Source organism: Anthonomus grandis, chromosome 15, assembly GCF_022605725.1.
Source record: "Anthonomus grandis grandis chromosome 15, icAntGran1.3, whole genome shotgun sequence".
Taxonomy (NCBI): Eukaryota; Metazoa; Arthropoda; class Insecta; order Coleoptera; family Curculionidae; genus Anthonomus; species Anthonomus grandis.
The window spans coordinates 7,141,720-7,158,787 of record NC_065560.1 but is presented as its reverse complement, the minus strand read 5'-3'; the positions used below and the strand labels follow the sequence as shown (position 1 = coordinate 7,158,787).

Below are 17,068 nucleotides of genomic sequence, written 5' to 3'. Positions count from 1 at the left end.
CTTACCACAATAATATAGGTTTTATAATTTTTTGATATATTAATTAAATAATACTATATTTTTTAAACCATTGAACTATAAAGTAAAAGCTTTTTATAAATAAGCTTTCTGTTTTATTTAGTACTTGCATCGTTTTTTGCATTCATATAAAATTCATATAAAAGTTTTTTTTTAAACCATGTAACTAATTCATGTACCCCATGATGTTTCTTTAGAAAAAAAGAAAAAAAAATTAATAAGGTAAAGATAGAAAGGAATCTTGGAAATATACCTATTCTACTTATTATTAAGTATGTATGTTCGCATTTTTGATGTTTTTGATAAAAAAAAATTAAAACAAACAATCTGGTTGTCGAATAACTGGATATTATTAATATGTGTATCACAAATAATTGAAATGTACTTAGCAAAGATACAGTATCGCGATATTTCGAAAATATTAAATATATAAATCGAAAATATCGAAATATAAAAATATAAAAGGCCGAAAATATTTATTAATATTTTTTTTAGAATAAGGGCGAAATTACGTATAAATGCTTTATAATTTTTTTTATAAGCTTTTATCTACTGTAATAATAAAAAAAATTCTATTAAGGCATAACTTAACTGGGTCCGATGATCATGTTTTAATTTATTTTTATTATCATAATTTTAACGTTACTAATTGTGTATTTTTTAAGTTATAAGAGTTTAATTATATACAAGATCTTCGTAAGTTTTATAGAAGCTTTGTATGAGCTTTCAGTTATAGTTGCCCCAGTTTAGCAAGAAAAAAATCACGATTTTTTTAACGTACTTTGGATATTTTTGCTAACTATCTGTTTTTCGAATATATGGAAATTATAATTATATCCATCACAAATTATGGAAATGTACCTAGTAAAGATGAAATATCGCGAAACTTTTTAACTTATTAAATTTCCTACTTAAAAAAAAAGCGTATCTGACATAAAGATATAACCAGTGATTTTCCTGCTACAATTTTACAAAAATCTATTTGACTAATTAAACATAATTGGTCAAGTAAATATAGTGCAGCGAAAATATATAAACTTTCCTATATATCGCTTCTACATTCAAGAATAATATACCAAAAAAATTACAACACCGATTTAATATTGCCGCATAACAATGTAAATTTCTTAATTAAGCCTATGCAATACAATCCATTACTAGCTATTTTATACATTTTAATTGATAGTAAATTAAATTGAATACGTGCAACATCCGATATATTATCGGTTTTACTGCTCTTTCCAATTATCAGTCTTTATTCGGTTTATGTACGAGACAATAATTGTTACAAAGCACACGTAATGTGTTCGATTTAAGCCCGTTGCATAAAAGTACCTCGATGACGCTCTAATTTCGAAAATATGATTTTTAAATCCCTACAAATGGCCGTAAATAAATTGCACCCATTCCGCGTTATTGCGCGGTAAAACACGATTTATCGAGTGATTCGTTTGGGTATTGACCAATTTAGGTGGAAAAAGTGGCCCTTTATTAATAGATCCGCACTTTATTTTACAATATCCAACAATTAGCGTAAAAACCGGGCGCCCCTCGAAAGGCGAAATTCCTTCTTCGAGCCCCATTAGACTCGAGCGAAATTACAATCGTTCCCCTTTTCTTACGAAAATAATTTCTTCTTGCCTGACGGCAATTAAAATCAGAACGGAATTTCGTTTCTTTTAGAGGGAATATTAATATCCCAGTAACCAATTGTCGGATTTTACGGCCTGGGGAGGAGGAAAACTTGAATTCCTATAAACTCAAGGCATGTTTAAATTAAAAAAAAAACTAAATTAACAATAGAATCCTGTCATAATATCATTAACTTACTAGTTTTATGACAAAAAGATCAACTAAATGCCGAATTTATAAATAGAATTTTATTTACGCCAATCAGGTTTTGTTCTGCTAATTAACAATTACTAATTAGGGGAACAGCATTCCGACTTCATTACACACTAATTTTCGCTCATTAATTGAGTGAAACTCTAGCTTATTTGGCCGAGTTTCAGTCAATTGATTTTTGTAACACAACAAACTTTTTGCTAACTGATATTTACATAATTAAAACGATAATTCTATATAAATTTGAATGGTTTAGTTTTAATTAATTTTTTTTTATACATAATTTATATAGATATTATTATTTGCTGATGTAAAAAAAATATGCAAGCTTTTTATGATGTTCATATCTATTCATAATTTATTATTAATTATTATTAAGAACGAGCTTTATTTAATTACGTTTACTAAAATTAAATTAAATATTACATTATTTGCGACAAAATATATCATATTCTCAGATTTCCTTAATAAAATACATGTTTTAGCAAAAGGACAATCATATCCATTTAAGTTATGCATGTAAATAACAATATCTCATTATATTTTTTACAATATAAAGATGAGCTTTAATATTAATTTAATAATTTTAATTTAAAAAGTGTGCATTTTTGTTAGAATAACAAAAAATGTTTGGACTTAATAAAAATACATTTGTAGCAGTGTACAAGACTTAAGGTTGAAGATAGTTCAGAAAAAAAATTGGATACTTAAAAAAAGTTAATTAAATAAAAACATTTATCACATGGATTACGAGTGAATACTTAATAAAACTAAGGACAATCAATTAGAAATGGTTTTATTGATCAATGTCAGTTACATATCTCAGGGAAAGCCTTATTAAAATATTAAATATATCAATTGCTGATCAATAAGAATAATGTTAAATTATTAAAAAAAAACATTTTTTTCAAATTTGTTATTGATTCAAAAAGTTACAATTAATAGTTCCTAAAGCAAAAATTATTTTATTAATCAATTGCAGTCACATATCCCAAGGAATGCCTTGACAAAAAATTACATATTTCACACTCAGAAAACAATTTTCTCTAAAATTTGGTGTTACCTCAGAAATGATTTCATTGATCAATGGCAGTATACTAGGAAAAGCTTTAATAAAACATTAACTTTTTTAGAGTCTATTATTTGCAGATCAGTAAGACAAAAGTCAAATTACTCAAAAAATAATTTTTTTTTAAATTTGGTATTGATTCAGGGCAGTCTCTATGGTAGAAATGATTTTATTAATCAATGACAGTCACACATCCCAAGAAAACTTGATGAAAAATAAATATCTCAGAATTTGTTAGTTGCAGATCAGTGAGATAAATGTCAAATTGCTAAGAGAATAATTTTATTATTAATTTTATGCGGTTCCGGTGCTCAGTGCAGAATTGAAAGCCCCAAACATAAAATTTTGATTAATAGTTGTAAAAAACAATTTTACCAGCAAAAATTATTGATTCCGAAAATCCGAGTAGAACCATGTGGTCTGTTGTGTCAGAGTAAAATGGCAACAAAAAAAAGGTATCTAATATTAAAATTAATGATAATGGAGTTTTAATTAATAATCCCAAAGAAGTGGCTACCTACTTTAATGATTTTTTTATAAAAGAACCAAAAAGCATTTTAAGCAATATTGCTAAAAATAAAAATATTTCTAAAGACATAAACAGGTCAGTTATTTTACGGAAAAGCATGAGCATTATTCCATTTAACGAAAATGAAATTTTACATATTATTAAAACCAAAATTAAAAACAAAAAGTCAAGTGGACCTGATGCCATTCCTTTATATATATTTAAGAATACTGCTGGGGCTTGCCTTAAACCATTAACTGATCTTATAAACTTATCTTTTGAAGAGGGAATTTTTCCAAATTCGTTAAAAATATCTAAAGTTATACCGGTATTTAAAAAAGGGGATCGAGTTATGCCTGACAATTACAGACCCATAGCTTTAACCTCTTGTTTTTCTAAAATTTTTGAATATGCAATGCTCGATCGGCTTATAAGTCTTATTTGAATAAAAATCAAATTATTTCGACAGGCCAGCATGGCTTTGTATTTGGTAGGTCCACGACGTATGCTGTTTTGGCATTTTTGTCAGGGGTAATTGAGGCTCTTGAGGCGGGTGAGCGCCCTGTTGGGATATTTTGTGATCTCAGCAGGCCGTTTGACTGTGTAGATCACACTTTGCTCTTGGATAGAATGGAATCCTATGGTGTAAGGGGAGTAGTGTTGAGCTGGTTTGCATCATTTTTGGCGGATCGCTCACCATATGTAGCAGCGAGGGATAGCTCCGGATCTAGTATGCGGTCTGAAAACCTTAAAGTGGACATTGGGATCCCACAAGGTTCCGTATTGGGCCCAGTATTGTTTCTTTTATTTATTAATTCCTTGCCTCTGGCAATAACACATAGTGTCGTCACCATGTATGCTGATGATGCATCTGCGCTGGTCCGAAGACAGAACATGGAAATAATTGATGTATCTGCTGGAAAAGCTTTAGAGGAACTTACCAATTGGTTTATTTTAAATCAACTTTACTTGAACAACAAAAAGACTAATTACATGATTTTTCATGCATGTCATGGTCAGATAAATAGTGATATTGATTTGTGTGTAACCAACGATAACGATTGTTTGAAACGCCAAAAATCAGTTAGATTTCTTGGCTTAACATTGAATGATTCACTTTCTTGGGAATCTCATTGTGCTGAGTTGTCGATGAAGCTCGGTAGCTTATGTTATGCCATTAGGAACCTTAGGGTGGTAATGGAAATTAATCAACTAATTTGTCTATACCACGCTATTATACACTCACGAATTTTGTACGGTATTCAGCTCTGGGGCTGTATGTCGCATGTACGTCGAGTGTTTATTAGCCAAAAAAAGATTCTTAGGTGTATTGCCGGAGTATCACTTCCTGTAGACCTCTTTTTAGGGAATATGGAATTTTGACGGTCCCGTGTGTGTATATATTTAAAGTTTGCTTATATGTTTTTAAGAATTTTAATTCCTTTACTGCTAATGGTAGTTTTCATAATTACCCAACTCGTTCTAGAAATGACTTGTCCATGCCTCAAAAAATTTGTACTATAAATAGGTCCAAAACTATACAACAAATTACCGAATGATATAAAGATTAGCAAAACCGTTTCGATATTTAAAAGAAAGTTAAAGGAATTCCTAACCAATAAATGTTTTTATGATGTAGATAGCTATCTAGCTGATTAGGCAGTGTATAGAGTATTATAACTTTTTTAACGATGTAAGGTCACTTTACTTTTGACTTTTTTTTAACTTTTTTTTATAATATATAGTATAAGTGGATATTTTTGAATTTTAGTTATCTAGGTAGTTAGTAATATTTTTTTTGTGACAAAATCCATACACTTTGGGTCTATTTTTTTTGGATAATAAAAGTTTTGATTTTGATTTATTTTAAAATTGTTATTGATTTAAAACGTTACTACAACCAAGAGTTTCTAATGCAAAAATTATTTTACTGATCAATGGTAGTTACATATCCAAGGAAATACCTTGACAAAAAAATTAAATATCTCAGACTCTATTTGTTGCAGATCAATAAAACAAATGTCAAGTTCCTCAGAAAATAATTTCCTTTAAAATTTGCTATTGATTTAGAACATTATGAGCAATAGTTTCTAAAGCAGAATTGATTTGATTAATTAATGGCAGTCATACATCCCAGGAAAAGCCTTGCCAAAAAATAAAATATATTAGACTTTATTTATTGCAGATCAATGAAAGAAGTGTCAAATTATTTAAAAAACATTTCTTTTTAAATTCAGAATGTTACAGCCAATAGTTTCTAAAACAGAAAATATTAAATTAATAAGTGGCACATTCAAGGACATGACTTGGGTCAAAGAATTAAATATCTTAAAATCTGTTTGTAGCAGATCAATAAAGCAAATGTCATATTATTCAGAAAACAATTTTCTGCAAAATTTATTATTGACTCACAACGCTACAACCAATAGTCTCCGAAGCAGAAATGATTTTATTAATAAATGTCAGTCACATATACAAGGGAATGCCTTAACAATTAAATTATATACTCCATTTCTAACAAATCAATGAGACAAATGTCAAACTATTTGTAAAGCAATTTTTTACAAAAATTTATTATTGATTTAGAGCATTACTGCTAATATTTTTTAAAGCAGAAATGATTTTCTTAACTCATAACAGTCCATTTTCTAGGAAGACCTCGACAAAAAAATTTAATATCTCAGAATATATTTGTTGCAGATCAATGAAATAAGACAAGTGTCAAATTATTTTGAAAATAATTTTCTAAATTATTATGCATGTTTGTAGATGAAACTATTTTGATTAAATATTGTATATTGCAAACACTATTCAAAAACTGACTGGTTTACCATAAATAGACTGAATTTTAGTAATAGTAGACCCAGAATGTACATTTTCTTCTCGTACATTTTCCCTTGATTGAATCAAATGTTTGCTAGTCGTTCTTGGTAAAACACCTTTAAAACTCTGCAACGTAATTTAATTAATAAGAAAATAATCTGTGTTTGCAGAAAAATTTTTATGGGAGCATATAATGGGTATTACCTATTAATTATGTTTTTTGCCCTGCTAAACTGGCGTAACTCCACTTTATTAGAGGACTATTGCTGTCAGCATTGCTTTTTTAGAATTGGAAAGTCATGTATCAACCTGCTTAAGTTTTTTTTACCACTGTTTCTATTTTCCTGAATCCGAGATGATTCAATATCGGTAACTATTTATAAATCCCAAGTAAAAAGTGGACATTCTGAGTTCACTAAGAACCATGGCCTCACCATTAAATTACTAACTTCATACCTCAAACACATTAATAATTTGCCTTTCTTAATAATTATTAATCTAAAATACAAATTAATCTGAATTTTGATTGTAATTAGGGAAACTATTTAAAGTGAAATCTCTAAACGAATTGTAATGGTTCCTCGTAATTAAACAAAGTAACTTTTAGTCACTGTTGAACTTAGCATCTACAGGAATATTTACGTTTTAATTATACATAACTTGTGTATTTAAAGCTAAACTTAACGGTAGAACCGTAGAAATGAAATTCATTTTCCATCCACTTACAGTATATAACTTTAAAATATAAACAAAATTTCTGCTTTCACGTAGTTTTCTTGTTTCAGATTTTATGCGGAAGTGAAAAAGACAAATGCAAACTCATAGGGACGGAAAAAAGAAAGGCAGACGATGGAGAACCTAATAAGGACCTTAAAAAGGTGAGTGCCCAATAATTCGTTATAAAACTATGATATTGATTAATTAAGGTTCTCTAAGGATAATCTGATAATAAAGCTTTATAAAATAACCAATTTTTTACTCCCTTATTTAATTACCGGAGAGAGAATATCCTTGCGACCTTAATAGGGTACATAATTATAGAGAGACTTGGGAATTAGAGAAAGCCTTCCTCAGTCGTTATTTTTTCCAATAAGTGAAATTGAATTAGGGGCTTATATAAATGGGATTATTGGCGGATTTGCTTCTGTTTTTATTTTTGGAGATATCTGGGATTAAATTAACAATTTTTTTAATATAAGATAACCTGCTAAAATACCTTTAGCAGCTATATGTAAAGAAATTTAATATGCTTTTTATCATCATCGTCTGCAATCTAATAAGTTTTAAACTTTGACTCCTCAAAATATGAAATTTTACCTAATACGGCTATACAATGTACATAATTAAAATCTAAGATAATATTACTTAATGGAAAACTTGCAAATAAATATGATGAAACTATTAACCAAAGTTTCTACAGGTAGAAGTTTTATTTGTATAATTGAAGTTTATAAACATATTTCAGCCTTATTTTTAATTAAATCTAGTTAATTGAACTAGTACACAAGTCCCTGCACTATCTATTTCAGTCGAAACTGAACCTAAAAGCATCATTTTTAAAACATAATTATCAGTACTAAGTATCGTTATGTTTTGTGGGTTTCAATATCAAAATTGTTGGCAAGGAAAACCCAAATCTCGGAGGATGAGTGCCATATTATATACCTAATATCAGATCTACTACTATATACGTTATGTATTATGTATTTAAAAACATAAATAGCATAAGAATTAATGAATATCATGTCAATTCCTTCCTTTTTGAAAAACAACACGAAAAATGGTTGATCCAAAACCAAAGCCGAGGGAGCGCCATATTGTACAGTAACCAATTTTCTTTTAAATAAAATTGAACATAGTAATAAATAAAACCTCTGAGACCTCAATGACTTGGATTTAGGCAATTCTAAATAAGTCCAAGGCTTCACATAAATCTATAGACACATATTTTTCTCTATAGCTTATATAACCATAAAGCGAGTCTTATAGTAAAGCAATGTGCATGATTACTTGAACACCATATATCATATATATTATATCTGCTTTTATTTACTTGTACTAAATGAGTGCTTTAATGGCTTATTTTTAAATAAGAATTATGCCAAGATAAAAATTACCTCTTACGACATAGCTCCATAAGTTGGATTTAGGAAACTGGATTTAAGTGATCTATCAAGTCAAAAGCTTCACATTAATCTATTCAATACACTCACATTTTTCTATTTTATTTTAGTCATCTATGAGACGTTTTTTTGAAAAACTTGCTAAAATTCAAGTTTTATACAAAAACTGTATAATTTTATCATGAATTACTTGTTTTAAAAATGTAGCAATAATATAGAGTACAAAATTTGCCCTGTTTATTATCTCTTTCTTTCGTTGGCTTAGCATGATCCACTTTTAGGCAATAAAAAAACTTTACTGTTAAAGAAACAAAAATCACCATTCTTCAATAACCTAGAACTTATGTTATCTAAAACCGTTGTACAGGAAACTTAGTGTATCGACCAAAAATTTGCAACGATAATTTATAGTCATAATTGTCATATTTTCCTGCATAATTCTTATATTACTTCAGGCGAAAACAGGTTCTGAGTTTATCTGTGAGTATTCCGTTTATTTAATTTAATTTTTGATGATGATGATGAACAAAACATATCAATTACGAAGTATTTATAAGCAGTCTAAATATTGTCCTGTATATCAATTGTATCCTGGTTTTCTTAATATATGTACATTTAAATGAAACGTGTCAAAATTTGCTTTTGCTTTTGATTTAAAAGTCGCGCCAATATTCAGATTTAAACTGCCTTCTAGTGGCGATATTAGGTAGACCAATGTTTGGCAAAAGTTGTGAGAAACAATAGAAATAAGCAGGTAAAACTTCTACCAACATAACTTAGTTCCATTAAATCACTTTAAGTTTCTCTAAGCTTACTTTTTAATCAACAAACTAGAACTTTATATTGTATTAGATCACAAATCTCTTTTTAGACTTAGGTCAGCTTCTCTTGGATCTTTTAATGTACCTAAAACTTTTGTGGTCCTTACTTAATATAAACAGTAAACAGGACATCTACAAGTGCCTAATATTTATTATAAAAATCGATACTGTCCACGAATTCTTAAATCGACAGAATATTTTACGTGCGCGAAAATGCGCAATCTATTAAAATACACTTTTAACAAACATAAAAAAATTACTATGTATTTTCTTATGGCCTTCCTAAAATCATACAATACAAAATGTTCCGAGTTTACGAAAACTCAACTTGGAACTCCACGGAAAGAGCTGTAATTATGAAGTTCATTTATGGCTCTACTTGTTAGGTTCTAGATACGTGAGGGTTACCCCATTATTTCCTGATACCGTCCGCAGGTATAAAACTTTAATGCGGTTAAAAGTAAGTTAAATCTTTTACGGCGTCTGTTTTACCCCAAGTTCTTGCTTAAGGTAATAATTTCTCATTGACTAAAGTTGACTAATCTGAAGAATAGTTATATTTATTGAGGTAAAAATTATGAAATTTACTTTTTATCTTATGGTCGTAATATGAGCTGATATTTTATGTGTTGTGTGTGTATTGAGTTTGCTGGTCTGCTCGCTTTGTTATTTTAACTTAAGCTGATGCAAGGGTATTGTCAAATTGTTAAGCTAATAAATGATGTAATTCGATGCTACTAAAGCCTTTCTCGAAACGTAATTATGATCAACTGATGGTATCCTATCAAATTTAAATAATCATAAAACATATTTCTACAGTTAATGTAAGCATAAGCTATTATTAAGTCAGTTACCCAAGTACTATAAGTCACTTATTAATCGATACTCTAAAAAAACTGCTGTCAAAGTTGATCCTTTTAAGTGCTTTTAAAGCCGATTTCTTTAATGAAGAAATATTTCACTGTCCTTTTTTAGCTTTTAATTTTTAGGCCAATAATTGGTCTTGTCTTGTCCAGTGTTTTTACTAGAGTTAGGGTAAAACACCCAATTATTGGTTAACGTGTTAACGCAGCTTGTGATACCTTTTTTCGCGCTGTACGTAGAAAAATTAAAGTAGGTTAAATATGGCGGTGTCCACAAAATTATTAAGGCTAAAGCTGCGAATATAAAAATAAAATTCAAATAAAAATTATCAATTTATAATTTAAAATTAATATATTTTATTTAATGTCACATTTCTCAGTTATTGGCAGTAATCGCTAGTTATAAATTAATAAATAAATAAATAAATAAGGTCTTTAATAAGTCAAACAAAGTTACAATTTTTTTTTTTATAACAAATAATAATATACAAAATAATGTAATTTAAATAGTACAGGAATGGCGAAGTCTAGCAAATAAATGCTATTCTACTTAACCATGTGCATGTACCTATGCTTACTAAAAGTAAGAGAAGAAAAAAAGAGAATTAATCCCTAAACTGTTAGCCATATTACAAACAAAAACATAACAGAGCCATTCAATACACCACTTCCAGTATCAATGTGAGGGGAGACCCATATACAGTTCTGAACAATCTATGAAGCAGCAGCGAGAAGCGTCTTAAAGATACAAAAAAAAGAACAAAAATAAATCAGATCATAAATTCACTGGACGATTTTGTGTATCTAAAAGATAATTTTTTACTTTAAATTTAAATTTATTAAAATTGAAAAGTCGAAATTCGTCAGGAAGTGAGTTAATCAAGCTAATTGCATTATAAGAAAAAGATCTAGTATAGAGAGCAGTTCGAAATTGTGGCATTGAAAACTTTAACTTATATCTTATATTGACAGAGTGAGCAGAACGTCTTGTTTTAAAAATGGTACGCAAGATATTAAAATTTCGATCTTGATTAGATAAAAGTTTATATGTAAAATTACTTAAGTGATGTTTCCAAATGTTATCCATTCTTAACCATTTTAAGTCGATTATTTTTTGAGAGATGTGATCGCGTTTTTTAAGATCAAAAATTAGACGAGCGCAAGCATTTTGCATTACTTAAAGCATATTTTTGTGAAGCGAGTCAAGGCATGGAAAATAGATAAAATCACAATAATTAAAATTTGAAAGAACAAGAGATTCGGTTAACATTTTTCTAAGTTTAAAATTTAAAAAGTGTCTATTTGTAAACAAAATCTTTAGCCTCGAGAAAGCCTTACGTCTTAACATCTCCACATGAGAACTAAAACGTAATTGGGAATCAGTAATAATACCAAGATTACGGGCTACCTCTACAAAGGGCAGTTTGTTGTTATTTACGCAAATATTCATATTTAATTTGACTATTTCTACCGCGTTCTTGTTACCAAAGACCATAAGGTTTGATTTTTTTGAATTTAAGTTAAGGTTATGTTCAAACGAGATCTTACTTAGCAATTCTAAGTCTTCATTTAAGTGAGCAGATGCAGTATGGCATTTATTGGCATTAAATATTAACTAGTTATTGGCAGAAATCTCTAAAGATTGACAGTAGAAATACCCAGTTATTGGCAGCATATACTAGCTATTGGCATCCTTGTTGAACCAATTATTGTCTTATACCAAGTGCTGTTAATATTTTTTTCGGATAAACCAAATTTGTATCAAATTATACCTACATACATGTAATAAAAATATTTTAAATGTTTTTAACCAGGTACAAAATATTCAAATTCAGTTAAAGTAATTTAAGAATCTAAAGATGAGTAAACCTTACATTTAAAAAATTCTCTTAATGTATCAAATGTTATTACGCACTGGACATGATAAGCTCGTGAGCACATTTGGCATTTTATGCCATAATTTAATAATGGAAAGTCGAGAGTATAAGTGAAACAAAGTCCTTTGTCGCATATAATATTTTTAGTAGTATAGGTGTGATTCTATTCATTTTCATCAAACTTAGATTTCTTACATGTTTTGGCGTTTAGTTTGTACTTTTCAGCCTTGCTTTTGGGCATGCTATTGTTTACAGATACAATTGCTTTTTGAAGTGCCTCTTCATTCTATGACTTGAAGTATTTCGATTTTTTTTGCTTTGGGCATGTTTGCTTGTGTTATTCTGCAAAAAAAAATAAAATAGGATAATTTTACCTTGTTTAGTACCAATACTTTGAACGAATAACTTTATTTACCGAATAGGTAGTTGTGATACATACTATTATTTGACTATGATATTTACATAAATTTTTATTTTCTACAACTAGTATTTAAAACTTACCGTTTAATAACAAAATGGCGAATTTTGGGAGCAGAAATCACAACTCAACCTTCCGTTAGCAAATACGTCGCATCGACGTAACATCCGGTTGGCTTCTGTCAAGACCTAAAGTGCTGTCATCTATGTTAATAATTACAAGCTCGAGTAATGCCATATTACAAAAAACTGCTTATAAATTGTGTTTTTTTCGAGTTGAAGTTGCCAATAACTGGGCCCCTGCCAACTATTGCGTGCTTTACCCTATATTATTATGATCTGTTTATTTTATTGATGTTTCTATTGGTTAATGGTTGTAGGCCATTCCAAATTCATGATAGGGATTTTGTGCCATGGGATATTTTCACTAAATCCATTGATTTATATTAATCGCCTATTTAGCATGAGCACCTATGGTTTTAATCACAAGTAGTTTCGAATCACAACAGTACCGGTATGCACGATTTTATAATGCCTTAGTTGCCAAAAACTGTTTTTTTAGGAAACATACATTACACACAGAAAATGAATGATTAGGTAATAATTAATAAGTTCTAACTAATATTTACTAAAACTTGACCCAGGAATTGGCCGCAAGATTTAACAAAGTCAATATTCTGATATTGGTTTGCAAGTGAGAATATTATTAGGAGCATAGTTAGCATGGTGGATTATATAGTACAAACTATCAGTAGCTGCTAGTGGAGCATGAATAGGCTCAGATAGGATTGTTTCTCTTCTGGAGGACGGAGATGGGTATCATAATTAGCATATTAAGTATATCTTTTTAATTGTAATTATTAATTATTATTAATTATCCAATGCAATTTTATATGCTATTTGTTTTAAAAATGAAGGCATCAATAGTAGGTACTCAACTCATCAAGGTACCTTATAGAAGGGAGACCATACACAGGAAGTTAGGAGATAAACCCTACATAGGGATGGATCGAGTCACAGTAGAGTATTTTTAAAGGGGTATTATTTGAGAGATGAAGAGACACTTCCTAACAAAACTAATCATTTGGAAAGCTTTACTAATAACATTATCTCAGTGATAAAAAAACTGTAGGCTTGTATCGACAGTGACACAAATCTTTAAAAACAGAACTTCCTTCATAGCGATTATCAATAGTATTTCCATTATTAGAAAAAGTAATAATTTTACATTTAGTTGGATTTAGCTCCATACCAGCAAACTATTAATTTATTTGTTCGAAAATTCTGCTTCTAGGTTCATATGTATAATGTATAATTTGTACCTTTTCAATCACATCGTAATTTGTCAATCATCAGGGAATTTGCTTATACAGCTCAATTTTAGATCATTGGCAAAAAAGATCGGCATATAGTAAAGCATTCATCTATATCAATAATGAAAATACTAAAATAAGGTGGTCCAAGATTAGAGCTTTGAGGCACTGCAGATGGAACTTTACTAGTTTAAGAAAGAAAAGTGCCAGTTGCCACAATCAGTAGCTTTTACAAAAAAACGTTTACACTGTTGCTTAAAATGCACGAGCACCTGAAGACGTCTCCTTTTTTTTAAAGTAATATGCATTATACAGAAAAAATGCATGGAGGTTATAATTAATAAATTCCAACAAATGTTTCCTAAAACTTGACCCAAGAATTTGCCGTTCATTTGCCAGTGAGCCAGTGGACCATAGTTAATACAGTGGGTTGTGTAGTGAAAACTATCAGTAACTCTTAGTGGAGCACTAATATTGTTTTTTTGCAGTACCTCTAAAGCTTCAGATTTTCCATGTAGGATATTGTAAAAATTGATAAGATGTGAGTGTTATAAAGTATTTGTCAGGTTATTAAGTACCCTTCGCAACAAAACTAACTATATGGAAGGCCTTACTGATAACATTATTTAAGTGATGAGAAAACTGTAGGCTTGCATCGAGACTAATACATAAATTTTTAAAAAGAGAAGTTCCTACATAGCGACCGACTATCAGTAGTATTTGTAGAGTTTTAGAGTGAGAAAAAGTCATTATTTTTTATTTAGTTGGATTAATACCATTTCTTTCGCAGCAAACTAATAATTAATTTGTTTGAGAATTCAGTTCCATTGTTCATCTAAATAATGTATAATTTGTCCCTTTTCAATCAAGTTGTCACAATTATTATTTGTGATCAGGAGATTTGATTTTAGATCATCGGCAAACAACATAAATAGGCAGATAGTGGAGCATTTATTTATATCATTAATGAAAATATTAAAAGTGACCCAAAATGTCAGCCTTGAGGCAGTCGAGATAGAACCTGTATTGTTTTAGAGAGAAAAGTGCCAATGTCAACAAATGTTATGAATTAATATATTGTGAGGTGCTGTGTGGAACACCTTGGAGAAATCAGTGTATACTATATATACTTGATATCGCTTCTCCAAGGCATCCAAGAAGAAGTCTACCTGAGTAAGAAGTTTTAACTCCGTAGACTTGCGTCGTCTAAACTAAAACTGCTGATTAATTAATAGGACTTTAAGAAAGGCGTTGATGATGTGCATACATTTAAAGTGATGTCATATTGGATTGATATGGTAGTTCAGCTACATGTAGTTCCATTTAATGGAATATCCGAATTCGATATTATCGTGACGCGACACGTTTTCTTTAGATATTGTTACCCACTATTATAGCACCGCATTTAGATATCCCACTTCTGATGTAAATAGAAGAGGTTACTATCGTAAATAATTATAAATACTTTATTGTCCAACGTAACAAATCTGGATAGCTATGTCCAATACTGCGCAAAGACTGCCCGAGCACGATTTTACTCAGCTTACAAGTAATGTATTGGTAAATGGATGGTTATACGTTGGATAATGTTTTTTTAATAGTAATTACCTTTTGTACGCGGATGATTTGAAAATATATAAAGCTATTAAAAATTCATCAATTTTTTAAACATTGCTGTCACATATGTCTAACTTGCTGTATTATTGCACTGTAAAGAAATTACTTATTAATCGTGAAAAATGTCACTGTATACTTTTTTCAAAGAAATCCTGTAAAGATTTAGGTGTAACCTTGGATTCCAGGCTGTAGTTTGACTCACATTAAGAAAAAAAATTGTGTGCAGGGAGCGACTAAAAATGTAGATTATATATTAAAATACTATTGGTTAATTTTTAATCATCAGTAATATTAAATAAATAATTTTAGTACATAATTCGTTGATATACCTATCCTTGAGAATGCAACAGTTGTTTGATATATCTCAAATATATCGATCAGCTTGAAAGCGTATAACGTAAACCTTTAAATATATTAAATATGAGATTTAATCGGGCAGTTTCTTAGTTATAGTGAAAACTTACAATATATATATTTTTTAACAACACTTTTTTTATAAACACTAGTACATATTGTCTCAAGTACCACCTAAACCAGTTAATTTTACGGTATGGAGTCTTTGGAAAAACGTAGATTTTTTTGATCTAATATTTGTACATTTGAATTATTAATAATCAAATTGCCTCCCTTTTCTGTTTAAAAAAATTATGTATTAGTAATAGCTTGCTATTATGAAACTCTTCAGTAATTAGATGTATTAGAAATTGTAATGCTATTGAACTTACAAATTCCAACGTAAACTTATCTTTTTAACAGTATTTAGGTGCTATTTAGGACAACTTAATGCTTAGTTCTTGTTAGCTTAATTTCTTTCTTTCTTTGGATAGCCATAGCATTATTATAGATCGTTACTACTTTGTACTTTGATTTTCATAAATTTTGTACCTACTTATATGTTGAGATTAAGCCTAATTCCGGTTTACTTATTAATTGGTTTGTATTTATGTGTGCCTTTCTCTTTTTAGATAGTTAACTCTATCTGTTCAAGGTAGAAAAAAAAAAGTCTTCTGGAGTTCTTATGTAACCTTGGCTTCTTTGAAATGGCAGATTTTGTCAAAACAATTTAAAAAATATAAAAAAATTTTGTGAGTTACAGCATTCATATTAGAAAACCTCGGCTGCCATTTTCTTAAAAATAATTAATATATATCATCGCAATTAACTTTAAAAAATAAACTCCATTATTTTACTCGTTGAGTATGAAGTTCACTTTTCTATAGAGATAAACTCGTTAACTCATTAAAATGAGTTAATAGGAAAGTTTTACCGAGATAATCCTTTTATATGATTGAAAAGGAACAAGTTATACAGATGAACCCTGAAACAGAATTTTCCACAAAATATAAAGCAACTACAACGTATTCTATCATTACAAACATGATATAAATCATACTGAAAAAAAATTAACCAGAAAGAAATAAGAAAAAAGCAGACGAAAGCATTCATATTTAATAAAAGCCATGTTATTTCAGGTTCATTACCGCAAAAAGATAAATGCTCTTTCCCTCTCAGGCCACTTTACTCCTAAATATATCGTCGTACCATAAACCAACAATGAACAACGCAAGGTCTATTCATAAAAAAGCCATCTAATCCCCGGATCTAATAGAGCCATTTAGTGAGCCCATTAGTTGCAATCTAATCGTTACAGAGAAATATTAACCCGCCATTAATATTCGTGAGTTTCTGGTTTATGGGCCAGCATTAGCTAAGCTTGTTTATAGTGCCACTATTTTCCCGATAGATCTGACAAATAAGTACGCTGACCAAAATG

At 29.5% G+C, this 17,068-nt stretch overlaps 1 protein-coding gene across 2 annotated transcripts in view; it reads left to right on the top strand.

The window, feature by feature from the left end:
* The window catches only part of LOC126745370 (pseudouridylate synthase RPUSD2-like), a 427,187-nt gene that overhangs the window by 302,108 nt on the left and 108,011 nt on the right, over positions 1-17,068 (top strand). For both annotated transcript variants that reach the window (XM_050453192.1, XM_050453190.1), the window contains exon 3: positions 7,049-7,141. In XM_050453192.1, coding sequence (XP_050309149.1) covers positions 7,049-7,141 — 93 coding nt within the window. The remainder of the gene's footprint in view (positions 1-7,048; positions 7,142-17,068) is intronic.